The sequence below is a fragment of the Varanus komodoensis genome, unplaced genomic scaffold (genome assembly GCF_004798865.1).
Source record: "Varanus komodoensis strain SLA01 unplaced genomic scaffold, ASM479886v1 scaffold2, whole genome shotgun sequence".
In the NCBI taxonomy this organism is placed as follows: Eukaryota; Metazoa; Chordata; class Lepidosauria; order Squamata; family Varanidae; genus Varanus; species Varanus komodoensis.
In genome coordinates this window covers 48,059,959-48,075,340 of record NW_025335568.1, presented here as the reverse complement: position 1 = coordinate 48,075,340, position 15,382 = coordinate 48,059,959, and the positions used below count along the sequence as shown (strand labels likewise).

Below are 15,382 nucleotides of genomic sequence, written 5' to 3'. Positions count from 1 at the left end.
AGCTGGAGTCACATTGCACATGCTATAACAGAACGATGTTGAGTTTATAACAGCCTTGCCAGTGCAGCAAAATGTATACAGCCAGAGACATGCTTGTATCTGTTTGTTATGAAAATTGTAAATTATTTTGTGTGTGTGTACATGTGCACATGTGCATAGGTGTGTGCATGTGTACTATGGATGAATCTGAAACAGGTGTTTCTGAAATCAGTACACGTTTCTTGATTGTACTAATTTATAACTTGTATCGTGGACAAGAAACTACTGTTAGAACACAGAGAAACAGAATGGCTTCCTATAAGTAAAAGTGTCAGACAAAGGTACATTTTTCCTCTCAGTCAGTTCAATTTGTACAGAGAACATACCATAAGGGAAGCTGGACTAAGTTCAGAGGAAGGAGGCGTGAAAATTGGCAGAAGATACACCACTAATTTAAGATGTGCATTCATTCATAGGATTCACATAAGTCAGAGACAATAAGAGAGTTTGTGACTATATGCAATTGGGTTGACTGAATGAATGACTGCTTGCATTTGACTGGAATCATGCACAGTGCATCCAATAACAGCCCTACTGTCTTTTGAAGCCCACACAATGGGGCAGCTAAGGAACTCGCTTTAACTGCTCTTGTCCCACCTCTGTTTCCTCCCATGACTTTACCTTGTACATCAGAACATTGATATCTAAATGTATGGAGGGAGCAACACCAGTGCGCCGTGCTTTGCACGGGCTGGGTTCCGATGCTGCAATAGGAGCAGGAAGTGGCAAGGGATGGAGGGAAATTCCCTTGTGTAAGCAACGGGCTGTTCCCCATGAACCTATTATGTGCTGCCCCAGTAGGCTGGACCATCAGGTGAATACTGTGGATTTTTGATTTGCTAATAAAGGAATATGTGTGTTTCCTCTTCACATACACCCAACTCCTTTGTCTAGTTATAGCCTCACTAGCCTGTTCCCATCACTACCTCCATCTCTTAATACAAATTCACCAGGAGGCTTTAGCTTGAAATTCAGCTAGGTGCGCTCTCTCTCTCTCTCTCTCTCTCTCTCTTTCTCTCTCTCTCTTTCTCTCAGCTGGTTTCTCTTGATAAATTCAACAAGGATGAGAGCCACATCAGGCAAAAGATAGGGCAAGCCAGCCATGAACATGAATATAGTAGAACAAAACAATTCAATTGTGTCTCATTCCTGTTGCGATTTCTTTCGCTGTGTAAACATTAAGGTGTTTGTTCAGGTCCCAGATTTTGCTTCACTAAAATGAAGGTACATGAACCCATAGGTTCATGTGCCACCCCCAAAAAATCCTCTCTGGGGATTTTGGTGGAATACTCAAGCCATTGTGAGAAAATAAAATAATTAGCAGGCTATGCTTCACAAACTGTTCATCTGAAAGCAGTTTGTACACTTTATTGAACAACTTTCCTATAATGTCTGTCTTGTTTACATGAATCTATAAAATAGATCATCTACAGCTTCTCTTCCTGGTGTTTTTCATTGTTCCTATAGTTAACATGCTGGGCTGTATCTCAGACTCCCTGGTCCTCAGAATTTGGGCTACCGATCAGTTGGAAGTATAAAGACATTATCATGAAATGAAATCTTATCAGAGAGTTTCAACTTGCTGTCGCTGGAGAAGTGTCCTCTTGTGGATTCATATTATATTTCAGGGCAGATAAAGAATGATTTCATACTCATCAAGACTCAAGAAAAAAATTTGATCTGGATGAAAGAAAGGTCAAATAATCAGCAAGTAAAAAGCTGGATGAAAGAAAAAGACATGACAGGCCAGCAAGAAAGAACGGCTAATGAGATTTAAAAAATAAAAAATAAAAAAAAACTGTCCATATATCAGCACAGTATTTTCAAGGCTTGATAACATTTAAGGAAATGTTAGCAAAAGACCAATCATAGAAGACAGGTCATAGGTATTACTGAATCTTTCGTTTGATTCTCCAGCACTGCCTCCTTAACTACACCATTTCAACGTTTTCATTTTTGTTTGTTAGCTTACAGTTTCAGCTCTGTGAATCTGGAAAGAGCACACAGTTTCTAAATAGTTCTGCAAATAGAAATATGCTTTGCAAGGAACCATGGCTTGCTTACCTGTGGCTGCAGTCCTTGGCCTGGTTACATGTGCTGCAGATATATGCGTTCTGTGCCTGCACAGAGCTCCATTGAGGAACATTCCATGCACCTACTGCTTTGGCAGCTGGAAAAGGACTGAGGTTAAAGGGAGGAGTCATGCTTCCTGAGCATGTGATTGGAGGGTGAGGTACGGTTCCCTCCTGCTAAAACTCTAGTCCAACCACAGAAGCTTCCAGAATGAATAAATACCAAGGCACAGAAACCATATGGGGGACTATAGAGACATATAGAAGAAATTGACAGTTAATTGTTTGAACATTATCGGTCATGAAGGGAAAAGTCTAGTCTGACCTTGTCTACCATGGATTCAATGGAAGCCGTTTCTTAGCTAGATTTAGAAACAGTACTATCAACAGTGTGGTTGGACCAGTGAGAACTCTTTGCCACTGGGATGATCCCATCTTAAAAACAATTCATTGAAAGCGGGGGCTGGGGGTGGGTAGCCAGAGCCACGCATGTGACTCTTCAGATCTTATGGAAAGCTCCATCAGTAGCCCAATCTGTTGTCTTGGAAAGCACGGCATAAGCAGCATTGGAGCATTGCCAGTGACCAGTACTGTGTTACATTGTGGTCTCTCCCCAGCTTGCGGGCCTGTGCAGCGAACCTATTCACCACGCTAGCTTACTTTATTTCTATCTTCCTTGGCAATGATAACACAGAAGCATCTACTCTACAGTTCCAGGCTGCAGATAAAAGTCAAGCATATGATAAGTGGAAATGGTAGCACACTTTTAGTTCTGTTTCTGAACACTGCACTACACTTATCACAGCAGACAAGATGACCTCTTTCACTGCCATTAAATCTTCTCAGAATGAAATACCGAAAATATTTCAGGGCAAAAAGGACACCTACAATAATACTGCTTAATCTTTGCATGCACATTTTTAATGTATTGTACCTTTGCTGTTCACAAAGGTTAATCTACAGTATGAAAAATTCTTTGTCCATCACACTGAGCCCTTTAGCCAACTAATCCACAAGACAGGAATTATTATCAGTGTTGGTCTAATTTTAGAGAAGAAAATGGCTTCTTTCCCTTTCCTCCTTTTTTTTAAACTGTAGCTGCTCTAAATATAAGGCTGAACAGCCAAGTTTAAATTTTTGGAACAATTCCTTGTTGGCAAGAAGGAGTGAAGCTCCTTTTTAACAATAATAATCATATGCATGAAAGTATATTATAATCCAGACAGTGACAACTTAGAGTACCAACTGTCAGTTTTTTCCTCCCAGCCTGAATTAAAATTCTGATTACTGACATGCACTGTGGAAAGGCAATGACAATCACAAGCCTCCAGCAGTAACGGTGGAGGATAAATCTATTATCTCAGTATTGTCTGAATGGCTGTAATGGCTCCTCTCTTTGCAACAAATTGAATAAACATACTCATCCCTAATTATACACAACACCCCCATAGACATTGCTATTTGAGCCTAATTGTAAAATAAGAGACCTCAGTTTTAAACATAATATCCCGGCTAATTATATTTCAAACACATTAAATGATGCAGGGAGCAGGAAAAAGGCGATACTGATCTGTTTTACGGGCTTAGTTTACAGTAAAACAATGAAGTTACCATACAGCAGAGACCATCCTGAGCTTTAAAATACTAGCTTCTTTCACCATGCAGTAAAAAAAGCCTGGGGCAGGAAAAAGAGGCTAAGAAACACACTGATACGTAAAGCACTTATGTCTCTTTGATCATGTGTTCTTTCAGATTTTGGTTTTAAACTCTGGCTGTTTAATCTGAGTTCAATCACACACATTGGTAGCTGTGGAAAGGGGTAGCTAAACAGGAATCACTTGAGATAAAGGAGTCTTAAGCAAAAATCCTTTATTTTATGCCAGCTGAAAGTCTAAGCATGTTATCTTGTACCTGTCTCCCTTTGCTCTTGCACAGCTGCCAGGTGCTGTGCAGCTCTGCATGTGACAATTATGCAAAATCTTTAATGAATGTCTAAGCAGGTAATTTGCATAGAGTCCCACCAGTCTTTCCAGTGCCTGTCATCGGAAGCCACTCAAGTTGATGATTATGCAATGGAAGCTGGATAAGGTGCTAAGGCTGAGGGACAGGAGCAAGTTTCCAGCCTTCACCACAGCTGTTATCTCGTAACATAATTTTATGCCCTATCAAAACTGCTGGTCCCTCTCAGCCTGGTCCCTGATTAGCAGGGGTCCCCCCAGGCTTTCTGAGAGGGGATATCCCAGCCCTACTTGGTGACATCAGGATTGATTTAAACCTGGGGACCCTTTGCCCACAGACCATGTGTTCTAACACTGAGCTATGAACCTTTCCTAAAATTACTGCATGTCAAGAACTGGCAGGGTTAGAATCAGAAACCTGCAGGACTCCTAACAAAGGAAATTTTGGGGGGACATTTCCAATTTACCACAGGAGGAGGAAGGGATGAACTACGATGCATTCAAAACATTTTGGAAGAAGTAGCAGAGGCAGCTTCTTGTCTGACATTTCTTTCTTTTCTCTCAGCTGCAGCCCCTCCAAATCTCTCAACCTATGCTCAGAAATGTGGGATTTCCTCCTGGCTGTGGATGTCACTGAAAGCACTGTGTTTGTCCAGCTGGGAAGGAGAAGGACGGTTAACTCACTTTCACATACTCATGTGGAAAGGCAATGCCCTAGTAGCCTTCTTCATCAGCTGCCTCAACCATCCCTTGGAAACCTCAAGGCTTATAAATGTCTCCTTTATAATGAGAACTCTAGAATGTAATTTATTTTGAGCTTCACCATTAAGAAAACCCATGAAATTGTCAGACAAGATATGACTTAAAGGGCCGGTATGCCTGTGAGTGTCATTTGAAATCCACAATGTTTGACAGTTATGGTCATCTCCTCAAAGTGCAGTAATGCAGCTGTACAATTAAGATACCCCATTCCTGCCAAATGTTAATGTTAATCAGTGTGCAAAGCACTGCAAACTTAACTTCTACTTTGATCACAGCTTTGGTGGAAATATTCTTATTACACACGGGAACCCACAAGGCTGCCACTGTCAAACAATGAAGAGCATAGCTTAATAATAAACTGTGTTTCTGCATAGCTATACCTGGTTACTGCATTTATGGACTGTATTTAAAGCATGTTGTATATATGAAAACTACAGTGATGTGCATGACCGTCTAGGGAGTGACCTTAGCTCAGTGGCACCTGCTTCATACAGGAGAGATCTAAGGTTTGAACCCTGGCAACTCCATTTAAAAAGCTGAATGGAAAAGGCCACTCTCTGCCAGGGGCACAGGAGAGCCAGTGGGCTATCCACATGTAACAGCAGCAAACAGTGGTTTAATTAACCCACAGTTTGCCATGTCATATGCCAAGTGCATTCCTCAGCATTACTACTCTAGATTAACTGTGGGCTGTTTAACCCACAATTAACATAGTGTCTAGGTTAGGGCATTACCTCACAAACCTGATTAGCAGTTGAAAATCCAAATGGTTAAACACACACACAAATGCTCAGTATATGCTACAGTAAAATGTGGGTTATAATATTAATTGGGGTTAATTAACCCACAATTTACTGCCATTACAAGTGGACTAGGTCACTGTTTCACACTGAACAAGAGTTGCATATTCAACATCCAGCCATCACTTGTACTGTATGAACCCAGGTCCATGCTTCAATGAGGGTTATATACAACCCAGCAAAGACCACACATGCTATAATCCACTGGAGCTTAAATAATATATAGCAGAGTCACAGACTCTCAGGCAAGGATGAAAAGAAGTCTTGAATGGAAGGAAGAAAGCAAGGAGGAATGAATGATAATCTGAGCGCTGTGTTGAAAAGGATGAGAGACCATAGGCAGATTTCTGAAATAAATAAACCTGTCCTAACAGTCATAATTTGACTGCATAGGCCAAGACACAAATGAGCCTTGTTGGACATATTTGCAGCTTCCTGTTTCAGGGCTCCACAAGTAACACCAGAAATCTGGAGTTAACCATAGTTACATGCAGAGTTAAAAGAACTGAGCATTTCTTGGCCAGTTAAGCCGATGCATGACTGACCACGCCACTGCATAGTTCGGGAGTCAATGAGGGAAGTTTCAGTGGTGTAGAAGGAAGCAGAAGTCTAGGAGAAAAATGTTGTAATAGCCTCTTCTCCCATACAAGCCTGCCTGGATTTTAAGCTCTTTGTGGGAGTTTTCTCTCAATCAGAGCTCACCATCAGAGCTGCATTTCTTGTGGGCACAACCCTTCTCAGTGGTTACTTCCAGACTCTGAAAACCCTTGCTGAGGAAGGCTAGGCAGACTCTTTGTTGCCATCACGGCTGACAGGCAAAATAATTCTCAGGCAGGCAGGCTGAGCTGGCCTGTAGCTAGGGATGTACAGATTTTGTTAAATGAATTTTTCTCTGTTTTGCAGATGGTATCTTGCATTCAATTGTTCCCTCACCAATAGAAATGGGTACTCATATGCATTTGTGCAAATTTGCACTTCAGAAAATGTGTAACCCCTCCCCCAAATATACGAATCCCTGCCCCCAAATATGCACTTTCATGCATTATTTATGGAGAGGGATGTACATTTTTCATTCAACTATATTTGGGTAAAATACAGAAAAAAGTCCAAAAATCCATGGAATCCACAAGACTTGGAAAGGGCTAATTTGATGCGGGTCAGATTCACAGAAATCAGAACTCATTTGAGTCATTGAAGATTTTGCCAACATCCTTACATATAGCTGAAGGGATTTTTAACTGGTTGGTGATTATTGTTTTATTATGTTTTAATTGTATTTTAAAGTATTAATACATTTTTGGGGGGTGAAAGAACCACATCACCTTCCTAACCATTAGCTCTCAGTTGCAAAGGTTACTGATATGGTACTACTTTTTTCAGATTAAACACTATTGAAACATGTCCTATTGTTGCATGATGTCAACAGCAAATAAAAGAAAATAATTCCCCTACAAAAAGGAAAAAAAAAATACAAAACAAGTTCATTTCCATTCAGAGAAAAGGATGTGTCAGGAGAATGATTTTTTCATTTCACTGGGTTTCCTCATGTCATATTGGTGGGCTGTTGAAAAGACAGGTGAGATTTTGCAGTTGTTGGACAACCATTTAATTAAGAACTCCAACAAGGCAGAAAAAGCCTACAAGTTTTGACTTGGAGATTCTAAAATGCTCATTCCCAACCATCCTTTACAGTAATTCCTTTAAAACACTCAGTTTTCATGCTCCAAATTAAAAAGTAATGATATGCATCTAATAAATACCCACTTTTGTGAGTGGATGTGCTCTGAATTTCTGTCGCATCTTGCATAGCAAAACTCACCTCAGGGAGTAAGGACTGTTACGAAAGGACATATGATGGGCTTACATGAAAATAAAGCTTACACTCTAATTCTTAGTTTTCCCAGTTGAGTTCCAACTCAATTATAAAACAAAATGTGGAGGCACAGTGCAAGACTAGATACAGTCTGTATGTGCAAGTAATCAACTCCAATTCCCTCTGCCCAATTTAATTACAAAACAACATTTGGTGCAACAGCTAAATGCATACCAGGTGACCTCTTGCTCCAATCTGTCTGAGCATTTACAAGAGTCCTGGCTCTGTTGTGTGACTCGCACTGCAATTTTTTTAGACTGTTTAGAACACACAACAGTATTGCTATTATAAGGTCTTCCTGCCTCAGCCTTTACTCATGGCTGGTGCCTGCATGAAAGTAACTTCACAAAGTTAGGTATACAGGCAGTTGCATGAACTCTGACCTTTGATGTCTTCTTCTTGTCATTGAATATAAGCATATGTGCACCTTATTTCTCATTTGCAGTTTTTGTCAAGTGCAGTTCAAACATAGTGTTTATTTATAGGGATGGAGAACAGAGAACTGATGGAAAACAAAGCTAGCTAAAGGAGTCCACTCAGACTTGTATCCAATGTCCATCCTACTCAGAACAGAAATTATCTAGGGGCTTTAGTCAGGCTAAAACTGGGTACACCCTCACCCCTAGTTCACATAGTAGGAACTCACTAGATCACAGGGGAGGACTACTTCTCAAAAGAAAGTTTGCAGGGAACATCTAATTTCTCTGAATAAATGAACAGATCAAGGAAAATGGGAAAACCTACCATCACTGTTGATACAGACCACCTGCGGAACCTGCGTACCAGGCCCACACTCCTTCTCATTATCTGGAATGCATTCCTCTAGTCTTTCTATCCTCCAGTCATAGCAAGAAGGTTCTTCACATGGGATGGCTTCAAGCAGATGAGGGCAATTACCAGTGCCTCCTGTGGGTTCATTCGTGATGTGGCGTTTCCTTAGTTTAAAACCTTAAGTAGGAGAAAAGAGAAACAATTAGCACATCAGGTGAATTCACTGGTTTCCATTCACATTTCCTATTGAAGGAATATTGCCACATGTTTTCTATTGACTTTTTAAACATAATTTTCTATATTATGACATTTATATCCCACCTGAGGATCTCAACATGACTTATATTGTCCTTCTCCTCTCCATTGTAGCCTTCCAACAACCCTGAGTGTTAGGTGTGAGGGATGGACTCTATCTGAAGAATGGCAATGGGATTATTAAAGTTCAAGAGATAATGTGATGAACTTTCACTGAAGTATCCAGAAGTCAGGATAGTGCCTTGGAACTCTGCCAGGGTCTTACACATGGTCTCAGCTTATACTAGTTAGAAATAATACCAAAGATTGTGTGGTAGATTTTGGTCCTGCTGAACCTCACATCAACATGCTGATTTCTGGGATCATCTATCTTGGCTGGGCATTGGGGCATGGGGAATAGAACTTCTCATCCATTTTATGGTACATAAGACTTCAGCTGAACATGGTAGCCAATGGTTTATAGCAGAGATGGGTCATACTACGCAATGATTAAACATTACTCAATAATTCTATTATTTAAGAATTTATGAAGAAGTGCCATGCTGGATCTAACTGACTATCCATTGAATCCAGCTTTCTGCTCACACTGTGGCCAAGCAGCAGCCCATGAGAAGTCCACAAGCAGGATGTGGGTACAACAGCTGCCTTCCACCCAAGTTTCCTAGGAACAGATGTAACTAACTTCTGACTCCAGAGGTAGTGTATAGCTATCAGGACTAATGACTATTAATAGAGTTCTCTGTTATGAATTTGTCCAATTCCTTTAAAACTAGCCAAATCAGTGGCCATCAGTATATATTCTGGAAGTGAACTAAGTAATACAAAGTACTACATAAATGACTACTTCTTATTGGCTCCCACCAAATCAGTTTCCTGGAATGAATGCAGGTTCTAATATAATAAACGAGGGAGAATCCCCTCTCCGTAGCATGCATAAACCTGTACTCTCTGTCATGTTCATGCTCACACAAATTCAGATGTTGCCATCTTTCCACATTGGAGAGTTGCTCCAACCTCTTATTCATTTTAGCCACCCTTCTCTACAGTTTATTCCAACTCTGCAATATCTTTTGTAGGCACAGTACCCAGAAATGTCCATACTATTTTAAATGTGGACAACCATATATTTGCATAATGGGAGTATGACCTTGGCAGTTCTATTTCAATTCCCTTCTTAATTATGGAATTTGCTTTTCCCCGCTATGCTACATAATGGGACTTTCCTCAGCAATTTTATCATGCTGTCCAACCACAACCTGAAAATGGCTTGAGCAGTCACTACTGGTTCAGATGCCATCAGCCTATATGTGAAGTTGGGATATTTTGCTGCAATGTACATCACTGTACCCTTGGTTACACTGAACCACATCTGTCATTTTGATGTCCATTCTTGAAGTCTGTAGAGATCCACTTGGAACACTCCATGCTCCCTTGTTTCAACCACCCCAGATAATTGGATCCCATCAGCAGACCTGACCATTTTACTATTTATCCCCAATTCCAGATAATTTATGAATAAGTTAAAAAAGTCTTTCCCAATACAGATCCTTATGGGGCCCACTGCTTACATCCCACTATTGGAAGAATTTACCATTTATTTGTACTCTCTGCTTTATGTCTTTTAGCCAGTTATTGAACCTGTTACTTTTCATTAGTGCTTTTTTAAATAGTGTAAAACAAAACTCCATCACCAACCTATAAAACTTCTTTTCCTATTTAAAAAGGAAAAAAGGCACAAAACTGAACATTACAATTTTGTAATAAAACCTAAGAAGATCCATAGCACTAATTACATATAGATTATATATATATATCTCTGTACGTTAGTATATAACAGAACTTACTATTATTAAAAATAATGTGGAGACTTCTACAAATTTCAATATATCTATCCATTTATACATTACACTTAAAGTCCACTTATTCAAAAACTGAAAGTTTCATGAAATCTCATTATGCTATTGCATGTGGCTATTTATCTTGCCAGTGTTGTAATATTAATTTTTTAGCTGTCAAAAGGGTGTGGAAAATCCATTTACATTGAACATCTATTAAATTCCAAGAGATAGCTAGGTAATTCAAAAGAACATGTGCATCCTTAAATATTAAAGAGCTTTATATAACAACATTTATCCAAATCAATACCTTCCTTCAACAAGAAACTGGCATTGGGCATTGCCAAAACATTTGAAGAGAAGCATTAACAGAATTGCTTGGTCTGTTTATCAAACAGATGTTATGGTATTCAGTATTCTTGAAACATCATTTTTCGCTGAATTAAGCACAGCCTAAGATCCATGACCCCTTGAGAAACAGATAATAATGAAACACTCCATTGTTTTGGCAACATGGGGTGACCAATAAGTTATTCCATTCTTGGTTGGTTGGTTGGTTGGTTTATTTATTTATTTATTTTTGGATTGATATCCTGCCTTTTTCCTACAAAGGGCTCAAGGCAGCTTACATCATTCTCCTCCTCCATCTTATCCCCACAACAAGAACCCTGTGAGGTAGGTTGGGCTGAGAGTCTGTGACTGGCCCAAAGTCACCCAGTTGGCTCCATGGCTGAGCAGGGACTAGAACCCACATCGTCTGAGTCCCAGTCCCATGTTCTTAACCACTACACCACGCTGGCTGAAGCTGTAGCTGGCAACACAAGATGCAGATAAGTATTGTTAGGACTGTCAGGATCTGGGTGGTTCTGAGGCTCCATCTGATGACCAAAGCAGAACACTTAACTTAGTATTCATACGGTTGGTTCCAGGTCCTGCTGGAGCAATGAGCCTCTTGATGAGTGCCAGCTAGGAATCCTGGAGGAAGAGCTAAAAGCAAGCTCCTGCTTCCAGAATTTGCCTCAGCAAGGTCTTCCTGAAAGCTCAGTTCCTGCACCCTGCAGCATCAGGTCCCTGTTGTGCCCTGCCTTACCATATTACCTCAGCAACGCAGGGCTACCTGCAAGCTATGGTCTGGTCCAGCTCCTGGGCCATGCCTGATCTGCTTTCTGATCTGCCTTACTGCATCCAGCCTTGCTATGTTGTCTTAACAACACAGCTAATACTGTTAGCTGTGGTTGAACTCCTGCATCATGACCGATCCTTGCCATGTATCCTGCCTTACTGTATCTTGCTATGCCTTGCCTTGCCTCACCTCACTCCCTTGCTATCTAGCTTGACATGTCACACCTTTGCTGCTCCTGAACCCTGTCCACTTATCCTGCCTCACACTACCTGCACCCTGCTCTGTTTGCTTTCTTGGTTTTCAACCAATGGCTTGTGCTTGTCCACATCCTTATCTTGCCCTGATAGATGCTTCTGGTTCCTGGCCTTAGCCTGTTCTGTGACTACACCTTGGACTTGTCTATTGGACTTCACCGCGGGACTTTGGACTTGGTCTTGCCTCAGGTTCTGTTGCTCTAGTTCCAGTGCCTCTGTCTGGATTCCTGCCACCTCTGCCTTGGGCCTTGACAAGGATTGACAAGATGATCAATCAGCCTGCCTGTGCAAGTCCACAAACAAATGTTTTCTTGACAATTTTTAAATCTGGACATCCCCACAAAGTTAACAGTGCATATTAAAATGTACTGAGCTGTAACTGATGTGGAAAATAAATACCACAGCTTTTTAAATACTACAACTGGTGGAGGCACATTATCTGTTCTGGTTTGAGGAGGATTCAGTGCATTCCACTTAGTTAGGAAGATGATCCAGAAATGAAGATTCCAAAACTGACCAAAGAGAAGAATCTGTTCAAAGCGAGAAAGAAAAAAATCTAGTGCAACTGAACAAATAGACCCGATGGTGTAAGTAAAGTCAGGAAGGGCAAATTCACCCTTTTTGACTGAAAGTTATATCCTTTTCAAGGGTAGGATATCCATCATGGAGTGGAGCCCATAAGACTTTACAAAACAAAACATTAAACTTCTGGAAATATTTCCCAGGTTTAAAGAAAGGAATGTCACATAAAACATAAACAAGTCGACATACTACATTCATTTTAAGTGTTTTCACCCTACCCCATAGACTTTAAAGATAGTCATCTGTCAATGTCCCTTGTGATCTCATTAATCAATTTTCTCAAATTTAACTTAATAATTTGTGATATGTCTGTTCGGGCAAATATTCCAAGATGGATGATAGACTCAGCACAAAGGCTAAATGCCAATTAGATAACACACCATTCTCTGATAACACACCTGTATTATCTCCAATATACTTAAGTTCTGACTTTGGCCAGTTGATCAAATGGCCAGATATATATCCAAAATCATTAATTATCTGCATCAAAGTCAACTTCTTTCTCCTTAAAAGGTGGAACTTGGAGGAGAAGAGCTCTTAATAAATATATACTGGTTTCCAGGAAGACTCCCTTGCAAGCTTAACCAGATGCAGAAGGAACCTCCTGGAGAACAGTGAGGCCAACAGCTCTTTAAGAAGCTACTGATTTGATTAGAGAACCAAAGCTTTGCACTAAGACTAGTTATTAAAAATAGTTTCACCAGCAAAAAACCCATTCAGTTTCCAGCTGAAATCCTTTTGAGGACTTCTGGCATTTATCTGTCAATGGTGGTTATCGTGCCAGTGGTAAACACTACAGTATCCCTTAGAAACTCTTACTTGCTTAATCTGTCAAGCAAACATGTCTCTTTGCTTTAGTCCACCCAGCATGTTTATTGTTGCTGCAAGTGTGAGATCAAACTATAAGAAGCAAGTGAGGAGGAGTTGCAGTCTCGACACATCAGAGGAAAGTACAGTGAAGGGAGCTGGCAGGATGAGTGGACAAGTGCTAAGAGGAATAGAGAGCTGTCTAAATGGCCACTAGGAATGCAGGGAGAAAACCAAACTGGGAGGCCACTCAGTTGAAGGTTTATTTACTTCATATTAGTGTTTCTAGGCCACTTTTTATTTATTTGTTTTATTTATTTTTCGATTTATACCCTGCCTTTTTCCTACAAAGGGCTCAAGGCAGCTTACATCATTCTCCTCCATCTTATCCCCACAACAACAACAGCCCTGTGAGGTAGGTTGGGCTGAGAGTCTGTGACTGGCCCAAAGTCACCCAGTTGGCTCCATGGCTGCGCAGGGACTAGAACCCAGATCATCTGAGTCCCAGTCCCATGCTCTTAACCACTACACCACACTGGCTCTCCTTTTCTGCTTATAAGAAGCTAATAATTAAAATAAAATATAAAACCAATAGCAGTACAAAATGAAGCTAGAGAAATAGGAAATTCCCCAGTGTTGGAAGGGTGGATTTAGTTAATAGTTGAAGGAATTCAAGAGCCTATTGTTTGTGTGTAGAAGGAGGACACAGTAACCTGAGAATGGGGAAGCCCAAAGCTCTGCAAATAAGCATGGATCATTCTTTCTTTTTTAATGCTCCATCTATTTATTCATTCTTTTATTGGATCTACATCCTGCTTTTTCCTTACAACAAACTCAAAGCAGCTTACATAATTCTCTTCCACCTCTCAATCTTATCCCCATAACAACAGCCCTGTGAGGTAGGTTGGGCTGAGAGTTTGTGTCTAGATCCCAGATCGCCTGAGTCCCAGTCCTTACTATTAACCACTACACCACACTGGTTCTCTCTATATGGGCAGGAGAACAGTCATTTTCTATATTCTATAATTACTTTTAAAACAATACATTTCCCTAAATCATATTTCTACTTCTCTGAGCAAAAAGACTGCTCAAGTAAGTTTCTTATGATCTAAAAATCCAGAAAATGTTCTTTATTATTTATACATTCATTTCATTTTTACACCACCCCAATAACCCTTTGGGCTCCTTGGGAAGCATGTTCCAAAGATGAGTAGCAACTGCTGAGAAGACCCTTCTCTTGGTTACCCGCCCCCACCCCCTTACTTCTTTTAGGGATGGTTCCCTGAGAAGGATTTCCTTGGATGATCTTAGGGTCCAGGTAGGAACACATGGAGAAAGACGTTCCTTCAAATAAACTGGCCCCAAACTGTTTAGGGCTTTAAAGGTTAACAGCAGCACCTTGAATTGAGTCTGGACTTCCACAGGCAGCCATTGCAGTTGAAAAAGGTCCGGCATGATGTAGCCTCATGATCCAGTACTCCTTGATAGCCATGCTTCTCTGTTCTGAACCAGAATAGTCTGTTTCCAGACTATTTTCAAAGGCAGCCCCCCACAGAGCATGTGACAGTAATCCAAATAAGAGGTTACCAGAGCATGGGACTCAGTCGAATATATGCAGGCTGACGCTTTATTTCTGACACAATGTCTGGCATTTTTGAGGCTAAAGTGGGCCAGGGAAAAATAATAGAAAGGAAACACTATGGATAAGAAGGGGAAAGGAATGAGAAGGAAGACAAAGTTGGCTGGGGGTGGGGGCACCTCTGCCTAGCTTTAAGCCATGTTTTATTCTTCCTGGTTCATTCCCAGCACCAGGGCCAGCCTGGAAGAAGCTGGTTAGAAGTTACAGGGTGTGGGGAAGGAAGGTGACGAGCAGGGTGGGATTAGCTGGGAACTGTGTTCAACATACATACAATTGTACTGCATGTCCAGTTTGGCTGTTCAGACATGCCTTCTTTGCAGTGCCAGCTAAGATTCACTGAGACACAATGAAGGGCGGGATATAAACCCTTTAAATAAATAAATAAGATGCTACTGTAAATTCCTGTAGCAAATAATTATGATGTGCAATGATTCACTACAAGCAGGTTTTATTCAGCACACAGAAATAGCTTGAAGCACAAAATATTTCACTGCAAATTAAATGTTTGGCCATTTTCTATGTACAAATCATTATTGATGAATGATATCAAAAATGCCATAAATATATCCACGAGGATTTCTTTTTATGGATGAAGGTGACTTTCTCTGTACA

The 15,382-nt window shown here is 40.6% G+C and overlaps 1 protein-coding gene across 1 annotated transcript in view; it reads right to left on the bottom strand.

Moving 5' to 3' along the window:
* The window catches only part of THSD7A (thrombospondin type 1 domain containing 7A), a 232,121-nt gene that overhangs the window by 97,481 nt on the left and 119,258 nt on the right, over positions 1-15,382 (bottom strand). Inside the window, exon 6 of the mRNA XM_044429558.1 lies at positions 8,249-8,452. Within this exon, the coding sequence (XP_044285493.1) occupies positions 8,249-8,452 (204 nt within the window). The remainder of the gene's footprint in view (positions 1-8,248; positions 8,453-15,382) is intronic.